This window comes from Sturnira hondurensis, unplaced genomic scaffold, assembly GCF_014824575.4.
Source record: "Sturnira hondurensis isolate 20B ecotype Veracruz unplaced genomic scaffold, ASM1482457v3 Scaffold0013537, whole genome shotgun sequence".
In the NCBI taxonomy this organism is placed as follows: domain Eukaryota; kingdom Metazoa; phylum Chordata; class Mammalia; order Chiroptera; family Phyllostomidae; genus Sturnira; species Sturnira hondurensis.
In genome coordinates this window covers 3088883-3102865 of record NW_028086168.1, presented here as the reverse complement: position 1 = coordinate 3102865, position 13983 = coordinate 3088883, and the positions used below count along the sequence as shown (strand labels likewise).

Here is a 13983-nt window from a genome sequence, read left to right as displayed (position 1 = left end):
ACTATTAATCTTTAATAAACTGCCCTGGCTGGTGTGGCTCAGTGGACTGAGCTCTGGACAGCGAACCAAAGGGTCACTGGTTGGATTCCCAGTCAGGGCCCATGCCTAGGTTACAGGCCAGGCTCCAGTAGGGGGTGCTTGAGAGGCAACCACACATTGATGTTTCTCTCCCTCTTTCTCCCTCCCTTCCCCTTCCTAAAAATAAATAAAATCCTTAAAAAAAATAAACTAATACTTGCTTAATTTTGTTACTATATCAAAGAAGAATATCTTTAATTATCTAAAACTCCTCCCTTTTCCAACTACATATCTGTATAAGGATTTTCTTTATATACTTTAACCAAAACATAATCACAACACACTGAATAAAAAAGCAGTTACAAGAATTCAGATGTCATCTATTAGCTCAGACATGATAGAGATATGCAAAACTAAATGTCAGTCTTCTTATCAAAATTGGTTTTGTTTTAGAATACTTTTTATTCAAAAAAAGCTACTCACGTTAACAAGTAGTAAGTTTAACTGTTACTTTTAATTAATAATTAAAAGTTCTGTTTATTAATCTATAAATATTTATAGATATATTAATAAATGTAACTCACAAAAACAAAAGCTCTTTGGGCTCCTCAATAATTTTTAGGTGTATAAAGGTTACTGAGACCAAAAAGTATAAAAACTGCTGGTATAAGGAATCATAAATGTATGATTTAATATCCTGCATATCACAACATCTGTGATATATTATAATTTTATATAACACTGTTGTTGTTCCTCTTAAATAGAAAACTGAGACACACATATTTATATTACTGATTTTCTTAACTGTAACTTAACTGACCAGAAAAAGAAAGAAAAAAAACCCTTAACAATATTTTAGGTGAAAACCATAAGAAAAATTGTGCTCTTCACTGAAAGCAAAATCTCGTCCCTTACTGGCACCAACACATTCCTATCTCTAGCTACTTCAAAATTACTTTTTATAAAATCATATTTACAAAATAAAATTTTACCAACTCAAGAAAAAAATAATTACCAAACCCATGTCATCAGCCAAAATTCCTCCATGGACATTTTTTGGTCGATCCTTCTCAGAAAAATTTGTTATTGTGTTGTAGTATAAGCCATTTCGCTGCTCCCAGAATGGTGGAAGTTCTGTACTGTTTTCCCGAGAAACCATCCAAGCTAGAGCTTGTTTTTGATGTGGAAGCAATGGTGTTTCAATGGCCTGTAAATAAAAACAATGTCATAAACAGAGATATAATAAGCTCCTTCTCCCCACCCACCCGGAAATCTGGGAAGAACTGATCCTGAGATAAAAATGTATAGACTTTCACCATATTTTAAAATTCCAAATAGTTTTCAGTCTCATAAATTCCAAATAGATTTAAATAGAAAATATTGGCTCAGTACCTCAGCTGGTTCCATTTCTTGAGTTTTATCATCTTCTTTTAAATCTTCAAACAGTTTGTCAAATTCTGTTTTAAGCTACAAAAAAAATCAACAAGAAACATTATGAAACATCAATTAAATATTACACTTAACTCAGGGAGTTCAAATAATTTAATTAACTATAAAAGTTGAATAATGAAAGGTACATGAAATTGTTTAAGATACTATACTACTGCTCCTTTAAGGCAGGGATAAGTAAGTGCTTTAGGGGGTAAAAGGTAAGTATGCTACAGTCAAAAGAATGCAGAATAGAAAGTTGTAAATCCTGGATTTCAGTAACAGCTCTGTCACAAATAAATCTATACATAACTTTGGGCAAGACATTTAACTTTTATAGCCCTGCATCTTAAAAAGTCCTGTAAAATGACAGGAATGAACTAGATTTAGAGTGTCTCTAAGGTTCCCTCTGTCACTGGAATTCTGTGATTCTATTACATAGTTGTATTTGAACTATTTTAGTACATCCTACCAGGTACATGTGACTTTTTTTTTTCAGCCAATGACTTTTTTTAAAGGTTTTATTTATTTATCTTTAGAGAGGAAGGGAAGGAGAGAGGAGAGAAATATCAATGTATGGTTGCCTCTCATGAGTCCCCTGCTGGGAACTGGCCTGCAACCCAGGTGCCCTGATTGGGAATCGAACGGCGATAGTGTGGTTCGCAGGCCCGCACTCAATCCACTGAGCTACACCAGCCAGGGTGACTTTTTATTTATTATTATAGCAGTAAAAACTTGCTGTATGCTGTAAAATATTAGGATAATTTTAATCTCATGCTAATTTACTTGGTTCTTTAAATTGATTTCGTCAAATTTTTTAGCAATACATGTGTGTTATAATTACTTTTGTAAATTAGCAGATAAATACATAGCAACAGCCCAAAAGAAATCAGGCCAAGTCTAAAAAATTAGGAAAGGTAACCTGGGATTTACCCACCAGACATAAGATCAAGCCCTTCTAACAATAAGCAGGGAAAAAATACAATAATTACAATTAAAATGCAAAAAGGTTACTAATGATGGGTAGAGATGAAAAAACTTTTTTGATGTTATTTGTAGACCAAACTGCATTACTTTATTAAATATTCCTTTTTTTCAAACTGATTCAGCATAACTGTACCCTGGATTACAAACTAGACAACTAAGAGTTAGAGTAATGCCAAAGAAGTAGAATCAAATTTTTTAGCACTGCATTTGCAATCTCACTGAAAGGAGTAAGTTTCAAGTTTCAGTGTTTTAAGAAATATTTGCACATTCCAAAAAAATCAAACAATACAAAAACATCAAAACATACTAAAATACCCTATGCATATACAGAAATGTATGAGCTTTAATGTATGTATGAATGTGACTACATGGATATATTCCTTACCACTGTTTTCTTTTTACATAAATGTTTGAAATATACATCCTATTTATTCTACACCTTTCATAATTTAACAATGTATCTGAAGATCAGTATGCCAGCACATACATATTTATCTTTTTCTTTTAAATATCACTTCAATATTTAAAAATCACTTTTAGATTACAAAATAAAAGTACACCTGTGCTCAGTAGACAAGTGCCAGCCTGTGAAGTGAAAGGTTTCCAGTTGAGTTCCCAGTCAGGGCACATGCCTGGGATGCAAGCAAGGTCCCTGGCTGGAGGCCTTGTGAGCGGCAACCAGTATCCCTCACACACTAATGTTTCTCTCCCTCTCTTTCTCCCTCCCAGAAAAAAAGAAAAAGAAAAGAAAAAAGCACACCTGTTCAGTTGTCAGCTGTACTGCTGCATGAACTGGCATACTATAGCTGGGTCCAGCTCTTCCAGAGCCCCAACCACCTTCCAAACTGAATCCAAAAGCTGCAATTTGCAAAATGAAAATAAAATCACCAAATAAAATAGACTACCTTTTAGTAAATAGCTTTTGTAACTCCATTAAAAATACTTTTCATATATTTAAAAGTGTTTTAAAAGCTAAATCCTGTCATTCAAAAAAACACATCATTACAGTAATTCCACATTATTTGAACAATACTTGCCAAACAAATAATTCTTTTTTATTCCCTAATGGGAGATTCTAATTGTCTATAATTTATTAAAAAGAATGTTTATAGTCAGGATTTCCAGATATTATCATTAGGAGAATTAGGGGAAAGACTATAGGAATTCCTTGTACATTTCTGTGTGTGTGTGTGTGTGTGTGTGTGTGTGTGTTACCTCCTATGAATCTATAAGTTGTTTCAAAATAAAGAGAAAAAATTCAGGGATTTTTCTTTTAAAAATGCCAAAATAGAATTGCAACTTAGAGCCTTTGGTGCAAATTCAGCCAACCAAACTCAAAGTATTACTTAACAGAATATATGTTTACAATTCCTACATTCTTACAGTATCAAAATAATAGTAGGTTAAACTCCAAACTTACTTTTTGGTGCAGGAGCCAATTTAAAACCGTGTTTCTTCAACTGATCTAAAACCGCTTTTCTATTTTCTTCTTTCCCCCAAAGAGTCATACGCAGAGGCATGGTAAAAGTGTTGTTTGCACCAAAAGGAACTACCCTATTATATTTAAGAAGGGGAAAAAATAGGTAATTAAAAATGTCATTTTTTACTCCCATGAAGAGTCTTTTAAATATTCTAAGTGTTACATTTAAATTTGCATGAAGTAAAACAGGGAAGAACAAGTTGGGCAGACTATAAAGACAGAAAAATAATGGGATAGTATCAACAACCATCAGAAGACAAGAGTAGTTTTTATAAGCAGAATGCCATAAGAAACTGAGAAGATGGAACAAAGCAGTTTAAACAGTTTAAAGGATAGTCCATAATGAAGATTGTAAGATAAGTAAAATAGTAAGTTTAATTGAGAGGTTAGAGCTTTCATTAATAGAACCAGAGAGCAGCAACCCCGTCTAAGAAATGGGGAATGATTTGCAAGAAATATTTCTGATCTAGGACTTACCATAAGTTTATTCTCAATAGTTAAAAAACTTGAGGAATTGAGAAAGAAGAAAACAAGTATACAAGTGAGAAGATACTGCTGAATCTTTACCTTCCAAACTCAACTTTTCATATCCTAAACATTTCATAGTAAAATCCAGATCACAAACACAAATGCCTAAAAAAAAGGTAACTGAGGAGATTAGCAGTTTAAATGAGGAAGAGGTGGTAGAATCTGGAGCATGACTCAATAAAGCTACAGCTACTACTCAGCAGCAATCCACTGATGTCATGTGGAAACAGAAGATTAGAATCATCAGATCTTTCATTTGTCAAGAAAAATCTTTATTTAGCGAAAATATAACATGTATAAAATGTAGACTATCCAAATATTCAAATATTGAGGAAAAATATTTTTCATTTGTAAATACTTTGTAGGCAAAATGAAGTTCACCTACATCTGATGACAGGTTACCAGCTTTACAACCTCTGATTTAAACAAACACTTCTAAACTCCCAAATCTATGCACTAAAAGGTTTGGAGACATTGTGTGAACTTCCTAATATTTAGACCAAAGTATATTTTTCTCCAAGGTAATAATAATTCAATAAGAAAGTGAGGGAATAGCTAGGGCAGTAGAGGTACATCAGAGGACAATTTTAAAGCATTTATTAAACACATACTAAGGATATAGTGAAAAAAGCTGTCACAGCAACTATACAGTCTCTTAACAAATTCAAAGATCACTACAACTCAAAATTATTAAATCTAAACTCTGAAGTACATTACCCTTCAACTTGTGCCAATTTGTTGTCCATAATATAGGCCAAAGCCGCCGCAAGGTCTTTCTTTACATGGCCAACCTGATTTCCATTCACATTGTTTACTTTAATTGCATTCTTATCATAGGGGTTATTGGGTTCTCGTTGTAATGCAACCATTTCATTATTATTAACCTAACAAAAATAATGAACAGATAAAATTAGAAATAATAAACATGCAATAACAGTTTCTTCATCACTATTTATCTGGAATTTCCACTCCTTTTTTAATGTCTACTGAGTAACATTGCATAAGAAATGTGCATTGTCTTGGACTTGCATTTCTATAGAAATATTAAAGAATATATTTTAATAGTTCTTTTATAATATTTTTCTAATTTATGTTTATTGGGACATTAACAAATCCTTGATATCTAAGAGGCACAATCAAAATTAACAACAGCTTGACGCTGTCTAAAATTTTCAACACCATAACTTCTGAAAACAAGTGATCTTTTTTGAGCACTGCCATTGTTCTAAGTGCATTACACAGATTGAGTTTGTAGGTATTATTTATTATCCCCATTCTACAGAGGAAGACAGTAAAGCACAGGAAACTAAGTAACTTGACCAAGGTCATAAAGCTAGTAAGAGAGCTCGGATTTGAATCTAGACCGGTTGGTTCCTAAGTCTGAATTCTTCAGATTCTAAAAGAGGAGAAAGGTATTACTCATAAATAAAAAATGGAACTGGAATAAGAAAATATACAGAGAGTTCAACTCACGCCATTCTGATTCCATTTGATTAAAAATTATCTAAGGATGCCATTATTTAAAAAGATGACTATGATTTCAGAAAATTCTTTCTTCCACAAAAACAATGGAAAAGGCAGCAAAAATTGTCAGAACCAACTTTTTCGGAACTCTGAAAGCTAATGAAAGGATTGCAGAAACAAGATGAGTGTTCTTTCAAGAAACACAGCAGAATATCTGTGCCCTAGTCCCATGACCTACTCTCAGCTACATGATAGCCTTTAAAAATAACAACCTGCTGAGATTCTTTGTGCAGTCTAGCAGTAACCACAGTGCACCATAGAGCAGAATCTTTCAAAATTTATTTCCAAAGAACAGTCATTATTTGACCTCTGAGCTCAGACTGTACAAAAACCCTTCCCCCTTGGGTGTTTGTCAAAAACAATTATACCTGCAGTGGGTAACAGTTGAAGCAAAGAAAAAACTGGCGAATAAGATGTCCCAAGAGGCTTTGAAAAGCTCCAACACATTCCTGGGAATCTAAAAGGCCATGTGTAACCATATGACTATATAAGTTCAGGAAAGACCTGGGAAGACCCTAAACTCTCACTTCTGACCAAACTTTAAGGTCTGAACAACCAGGAAGTGAAGGCTAAGGCAGAGATGTCAGTTGCCAGACTGTGTGTTGAAGGAGTGCCCCAAATGCACACAGATCCTCGCGGTAAAGACTGGGAGATTTACCGGTTCCAAATGCAATCATTAGCTGACCGCCAAGCTAACTAAGTACAGACATAAGTGCCCAAACACAGCGAAGAATAGATTTTACAGGATTAATTCAGAAATCACTAAACAAAAACAACAATTACCAAAATCAGTAACAAACAATCCTGTAGAGGAAGAAAATTCTGATTTCTAGTGTTGCCACATTATTTAAAACATTCACTTCTCAACAACAACAAAAACATGAGACATGGAAAGCAATAAGAAAATACAATTCACTCACAGGAAAAAAAAAATCTGTTCTCTCAAAAAATATATCAACTGTTCCTAAGGAAAAATAGATGTAACCAACTAAAATTTATTTTATTTTAATTTAAAATATCTTCAAAGACCTAAAGCAAATGACATTTAAAAACTAAAGGAAAGCATGAGAACTATGTCTCCCAAATAGAAATTCTGGAGTCAAAAGTACAATAACTAAAGTTAAATATTCACTAAAGAGGCTCAATAGCAGATATGAGCAAGCAGAAGAATCTTAAGTGAAGGTGAAGATAGGTCAATTGAAACTACAGGTATTCCCCACTTTTCTAAAGTTTGAGTTAATGACACTTCACTTTTACATTAAGACCTACATATTAGTACTCAGATTGTTTTCACCAATTGAAAGGTTTCTGAAGAAAATAACATTCAGCCTTTGTTTTGCAGTGAGCTGTTATAGAGGTAGCACACACCCTAAGCAGCAAGAGTGGCACCACCAACTTTGTTCCCTGGGAAAATGCACTTGACATCTCTGCATCAAGCCATGGAACCGTGTCTGTGAGCATCTGTGCTTTATCTCAATTTAATTTGTGCATCATTAGCAAGGTGTCACCAAAAGTATCAGAAAAGCCTAAGAGAACTTGCAAGGGTGTTAACATTTAGTGTAAAGCTGGACATAATTATGCATTTTGATCATTGTGAACAAAATGGACTGTGTGTATGTTGAATTTTGGGACTGGGAACACTAAAAAAATTTCCATATCAATTAATCATTATTGCTACTTTGCTTTAAGTCATTTCAGTTTACAAAAGGATTCATAGGAATACTCTACTTTTGGATAACAGGGGAAACCTGTATAAAATCTGAAGAACAGCTACAGAGTCTGAGGAACAATAAGAAAAAAATGTAAAAACATGAACAGGCCTAGAGACCATTGGGACAACAGCAAGCATATTCAGAAGGGAAACAGAAAAAGGAACAAAAGTAATATTTCAAGAAATAAAAGCTGAAAACTTTCTAAATTTGATGAAAACCATCAATGTACATATTTAAGAAGCTCAACAAAATACAAATAAAATAAAGTCAAACAGACCTAAACCCAGACACACCATAATCAAGCTGTGGAAAAAATCTTGAAACCAACAAGAGAGAAGCAACTTATTACATAAAGAGGGTCCTCAATGAGATTAACATCTGATTTCTCTTATGAGAAACCATGGAAGCCAGAAGACAGTGGGGTTAACCTGTCAAAATGCTAAAAGAAAAAACTCAAACAAGAACTTCATATCTGATAGGGCAAAACTATCCCTCAAAAATGAAGGAGAAATTAAGACATCCCCAGTAAACAAATACTGAGAGAATCTATCTTTAGCAGACCTACCCTATAGGAAATACTAAAGGGAAACTTTCAGGCAGAAATCAAAGGGCACCAGACAACTACTTGAATCTACATGAAGAAATAGAGCATTGGTAAAGGTAATTATATAAAGAAATACAAAAATCTATAAATTTTTCTTGGTTGTAACTTTTTCTCCTGATTTAAAAGGACACAGAACAAACATTATAAATCCGTGTTGAGGAGACTATAATGTATGTAAAGATCTAATCTGATAACAGTATCAAAGAATAGAATGGAGGGAATAGCGCTATCTATAAGCAAAGTTTTGGTACACTATTGAAATTAAGTAGGCATTAGCCTAAATTAGTATCTTATGATTTAAGATGTTAATTAAACTCTCCCCAGGGCAACTACTAAGAAAATAATGCAACATATATAGTTTAAAAAACAACAGATAATTCAAAATAGTACACTAGAAAATATCTGTAATTAAAATAGTACACTAGAAAATATGTATTTAACTCAAAAGAAGGCAAGAATGAATGCCTGATCCAAGGGCCACATATGATTTCATTTATATGAAAGATTCTAGAATATGCAAATCCATAGAAACAGAAAATAAATTAGCCTGGCTGGTGTTGTTCAGTGGATTGAGCGCAGGCCTGTGAACCACAAGATCACGGTTCAATTCCCAGTCAGGGCACATGCCTGGCTTGCAGGCCAGTTCCCGCAGGGGACTCATGAGAGGCAACCATACATTGATATTTCTCTCCTTCCCTTCCCCTCTAAACATAAATAAATAAAATCTTTTTAAAAAGAATTTCAAAAAAAGAAAGAAAAGAAAAGCCTCTATTTTCAGTTGTTTTTCTTTAAAAAATAAAATAAAATAAAATAAATTAGTGGATGCCAGGAGCTGAGGGAAGGGAGTAATGGAGTCATTACTAATGGGTACAGGGTTCTTTTGGGACAGTGACAATGGTCCTATAACCCTGTAAATATCTAAAAACTACTCAATTGTACACTTTAAAATAATGAATTTTATGGTATGTAAATTATTTCAACTTTTTTAAGACATAGGAGAAGCTGCCTTAAATCTCCCCTAGCTATCTATTTATTGACTACAGCCTGACCAATTAGGTTATTATGTACTTGTCTCTAGCCATTTGTAGATATTCTGTGAGGCATACAGCTCTGTTCTCCCCCAGCCCAACTTCCTTATGTCACTGCCTATAGTACGATCATCTTTAAACCATATTATGCAAATCCCAGAAAATATATCCCCCCAAAAGTAGGCTAAACAACTAACATTTTGAGCATTTTATACCAAACAACATAGATGTCATTTATGATAACACATTATGATTTATTAAAATTCAATAAGTGTTCTTTAATACAAAGGATTGCTAATACTAGTAGAATTCAGAATAGAATAAACACAGGCCAAAATGTTGGGTACCATAAAAATAAAAAACATTACTCAGGTAAACAAAAAAAAATACACAAAAGGGACTACATCAAATTTAAAAGCTTCCGCATGGCTAAAGGAACCATAATCAAAATGAAAAGGGAACCCGCTGAATGGGAAAACATGTGCCAATGATACACCCGATAAGAGTTTACTTTCCACAATATATAAACAACATATACAGCTTAACACCAGGAATACAAACAATCCAATAAAAAAAAAAATGGGCAAAGGGCCTGAACAAACACTTCTCCAAGGACGATATACAGATGGCCCATTGATGACAACAACACTCAACATCACTAATTACCAGAGAAATGCAACTTAAAACCATAATGAGATATCATCTCACATCTGCTAGAATGGCTATCATCAATAAATCAATAAACAACATGTGATAGCAAGGATGTGGAGAAATGGGAACCCTAGAGCACTGTTAGTGGGAATGCAGACTGGTGCAGCCACTGTGGAAAACAATATGGAATTTCCTCAAAAAATTAAAAATGGAACTGCCTTTTGACTCAGTGATTCTACTTCTAGAAATATATTCTAAGAATACCAAAATACCTAAGAACACATGGAGGGTTAGCAACAGGGGAGTGGGAGGAGGAGAAGGGGCGAGAAGGTACAGAGAATAAGTACCATAGACAGTAGGTAGAAAATAGATGGGGAGGAGGGCATGAATAGTAGGGGAAATATAGAATCTAAAGAACTTGAGACACGTGGTCATAAACTAAAGGGGGGAATGGTGGAGGAGGAGGTGGGCAGGGTGGAGGGGAATGAAGGGGGGAACAGAACAACTGTAATGGTACAATCAATAAAATATATTTTAAAAGAAAGAAAGTATACATAAACCCCTATGTTCATAGCAGAGTTATTAGCAATAGTAAAGATCTGGAAACAGTCCAAATGCCTCTCAGTAGATGATTGGATAAAAAAGATGTGGTACATTTGCACAGTGGAATACTACACAGTGGTAAAAAAAAAAAAAGAAGGAACCCTTACCTTTTGCCACAGCATAGATGGACCTGCAGACTATTATACTAAGTAAAATAAGCTACTCAGTGAAAGACAAATACCATATGATCTCATTTATATGTGGAATCTAATGAACAAAATGAACTAATGAGCAAAATAGATACATGGAACAGACTGACAGCTGGGGGATGTGGAGTGGGTCTACATGAAAGAAGGTAAAGGGATAAGGCAAAGAACATATATGCCTGACCCATGGACACGGACAACAGTGGGGAGATTGCCTGAGAGTGGAGGGGCTGGGTGGAGGTGGGCAAAGAGGGAAAAAGTGGAAATAACTCTAAAAGAATAAACAATAAAATATTTAAATAACTAATTATTTAAAAGAAAGCATTATCCAAAAAGCAAGACTAAAAAAAAACAAAGAAAATTAAGACAGAATTAAACTATTTAAAATAGAAAAGCAGTAATTTAGTTATAAAGACTTTATAAATATAGACTTTTTAAAAGTATTTTGTAATTGATTATGCTATTACACTTTTCCCCCTATATCCCCCCTCCACCCTGCACCCCCCAACCCTACAGCATTTCCCCCTGCTGGTTCATGTCCATTAATTGTACATATAGGAAACAGTTCTGCTTCCTATACCATTTTTGACCTCTCCATCTATTTTATACCTACCAATTATGCTTCTTCTTCCCTGTACCTTTTCCCCCATTTTCCCCCTTCCTGCTCCCCACTGATAACCCTCCCTGTGTTCTCCATTTCTGTGAATCTCTTCCTGTTCTAGTTATTTGCTTAGTTTGTTTTTATTTTAGGTTCAGTTGTTGATAGTTGTGAATTTGTTGTCATTTTACTGTCCATAGTTTTGATTATCTTCTTTTTCTGAGACAAGTCCCTTTAACATTTCATTTAATAAGGGCTTGGCGATGAAGAACTCCTTTAACTTGACCTTTTCTGGGAAGCACTTTATCTGTCCTTCCATTCTAAATAATAGCTTTGCTGGATAGAGGAGGTCAATCTTGGACGCAGGTCCTTGCCTTTCAAGACTTTGAATACTTCTTTCCAGCCCCTTCTTGCCTGCAAGGTTTCTTTTGAGAAATCAGCTGACAGTCTTATGGGCACTCCTCTGTAGGTAATTCTCTCCTTTCCTCTTGCTGCTTTTAAGATTTTCTCCTTACCTTTAATCTTGGGTAACTTAGTGATGATGTGCCTTGGTGTTTTACATTTGGGTCCAACTTCTTTGGGACTCTCTGGGCTTTCTGGAAGTCTTTTTAGTTCACAAGGTTGGGGACATTTTCTTTCATTATTTGTTCAAATAAGTTTTCAATTTCTTGCTGTTGTTCTTCTCCTTCTTCTCCTCCTATAATTCGAATATTGGAACATTTCAAGTTGTCTCAGAGGTTCCTAAGTCCCTCTTCATTTTTTTTGAATTCTTGTTTCTTCATTCTGTTCTGGTTAGATATTTATTTCCTCCTTTTGTTCCAAATCAGTGATTTGAGTCCAGGTTTCCTTCCTGTCACTGTTGGTTCCCTGAATATTTTGTGTTATTTCATTTTGGGTATCTTTCATTTGTTCTTTCAATTTCCAAACAAGCTCAGTCGGTTCTGTGAGCATTTTGATTACCAGGGCTTTGAACTCTTCATCAGATAGGTTGGCTATCTCCTCATCACTTAGCTCTCTTTCTGAAGCTTTCTGAAGCTCTCTTTCTGCTCTGTTCTTTCATTTGGGCCCCATTTCTTTGACATGTCACACCTGTTAAGTTGTAAGGGGGTGGGCCTTTGGTATTCCCAGGGGCAGGGCAAACTCCCCCCTGCTGCACTGTGGCACTGTCTGTGGGGAAGGGGCCAGAAAAGGAACAATGCAGCTCGCCCGCCTGGCTCTAGCCCTGCTTTCCAACAAACTCTTGTGTGAAACTGGGAGTTTTTCCCAAGGTGGCAACCCCCCGCCGTATTCCATAGTCAGCTCTGAGTCTCAGTTTCCCATTCAGTCAGCCCAGCCCACACGGTCTGCCACCTCGCCACATACAGCCCCACCCATATGCTGCATGGCCTCACTGTGGGTTCTCTCTGTCCACCACCTTACCAGTCTGGCTGGTCTGGTTGACTGTTTCTTTAATTCCTCGGTTGTCAGAGTTCCATGCAGTTTGATTTTCTGGCACTTCTGGTTGTTTGTTGCTTTTAGATTGGTTGTTATCCTCCTTTTGGTTGTGCAAGAAAACAAAGGGTTTCTACCTACGTCTCCATCTTAGCCAGAACCTCTAAAGACTTTAATGGGTCAAGCAATAAAGAGCTTAACTGTGAGTTTATGGCAAATAAATATAAAATTTAAAAATGACTTAATATTAAAAATGTAATATTGCAATGTCAATATTAAATTAACAAAACTTAGGATATACAACCAATGCGGTATTTTCAAGATATTTAAAAGCTTAAATTTGGAGTTCCAGCCAAGATGGAGGCATAGGTGGATCCACTCTGCCTCCTCACACAACCAACAGCAGGACAACCACAAATTTAAAAACAAAATCAACCAGAAATGCCAGAAATCGAACTGTACAGAAGTCTGACAACCAAGGAGTTAAAGAAGAAACATTCATCCAGACTAGTACGAAGGGCAGAGATGGGCAGCTGGGGCAGAAAGGACTTGCAGCAAGTCGGTGGCTGGAGGACCAGGCAAGTCCACATTCGCATGTGGATAAACCGGGAGGAACAAATGGGGAATGAGAAGACCCTGTAACCCAGGGTTCCAGCATGAGTAAATAAAGCCTCAAAACCTCTAGCTGCAAAAACCTCTGGGATTGCGGCAGTGGGAGAAACTCCTGGCCTCACAGGAGAGTTTATTGCAGAGACCCACAGGGTGCTAGGACATGCACAAGCCAATACATCCTGGAATCAGCACCAGAAAGGTGCAAGTTGCTTGTGAGAAACGGGGGAAGTGACTGAAAGCTGGCAGAGAGCCCAAGCAAACTGCACTCTTCCCTTTTGGACCCTTCCTCCACACACAGTGCCACAATGCAGTGACCTGGGTTGCTTCATCCTGTCTAATACCTAAGGCCCCACCCCTTAGAATGTAACAGGTGGGCTGAGACAAAGAAATATGGCCCAAATGAAAGAACAGATCAAAACTCCAAAAACAGAACTAAGTGATGAAGAGATAGACAACTTATCAGGTGCAGAGTTCAAAACACTGGTAATCAGGACGCTAAAGAAATGGTTGGGTATGGTCACAAAACAGAGGAAAAAGTGAAGGCTATGCAAAGTGAAATAAAGAAAAATATATAGAGATCCCTCAGTAAAGGGAAGGAAACCAGGACTCACATAAACGATTCAGACCAGAAGG

General features: G+C 35.8%; 1 protein-coding gene across 5 annotated transcripts in view; it reads right to left on the bottom strand.

Moving 5' to 3' along the window:
• Positions 1 to 13983, bottom strand: part of HLTF (helicase like transcription factor) — a 58642-nt gene that overhangs the window by 37930 nt on the left and 6729 nt on the right. For all 5 annotated transcript variants that reach the window (XM_037061851.1, XM_037061854.1, XM_037061853.1 and 2 more), the window contains exons 3-7: positions 5159 to 5325; positions 3854 to 3987; positions 3194 to 3291; positions 1411 to 1485; positions 1034 to 1225 (exon numbers count right to left, since the gene is read on the bottom strand). In XM_037061851.1, the coding sequence (XP_036917746.1) occupies positions 1034 to 1225; positions 1411 to 1485; positions 3194 to 3291; positions 3854 to 3987; positions 5159 to 5325 (666 nt within the window). The remainder of the gene's footprint in view (positions 1 to 1033; positions 1226 to 1410; positions 1486 to 3193; positions 3292 to 3853; positions 3988 to 5158; positions 5326 to 13983) is intronic.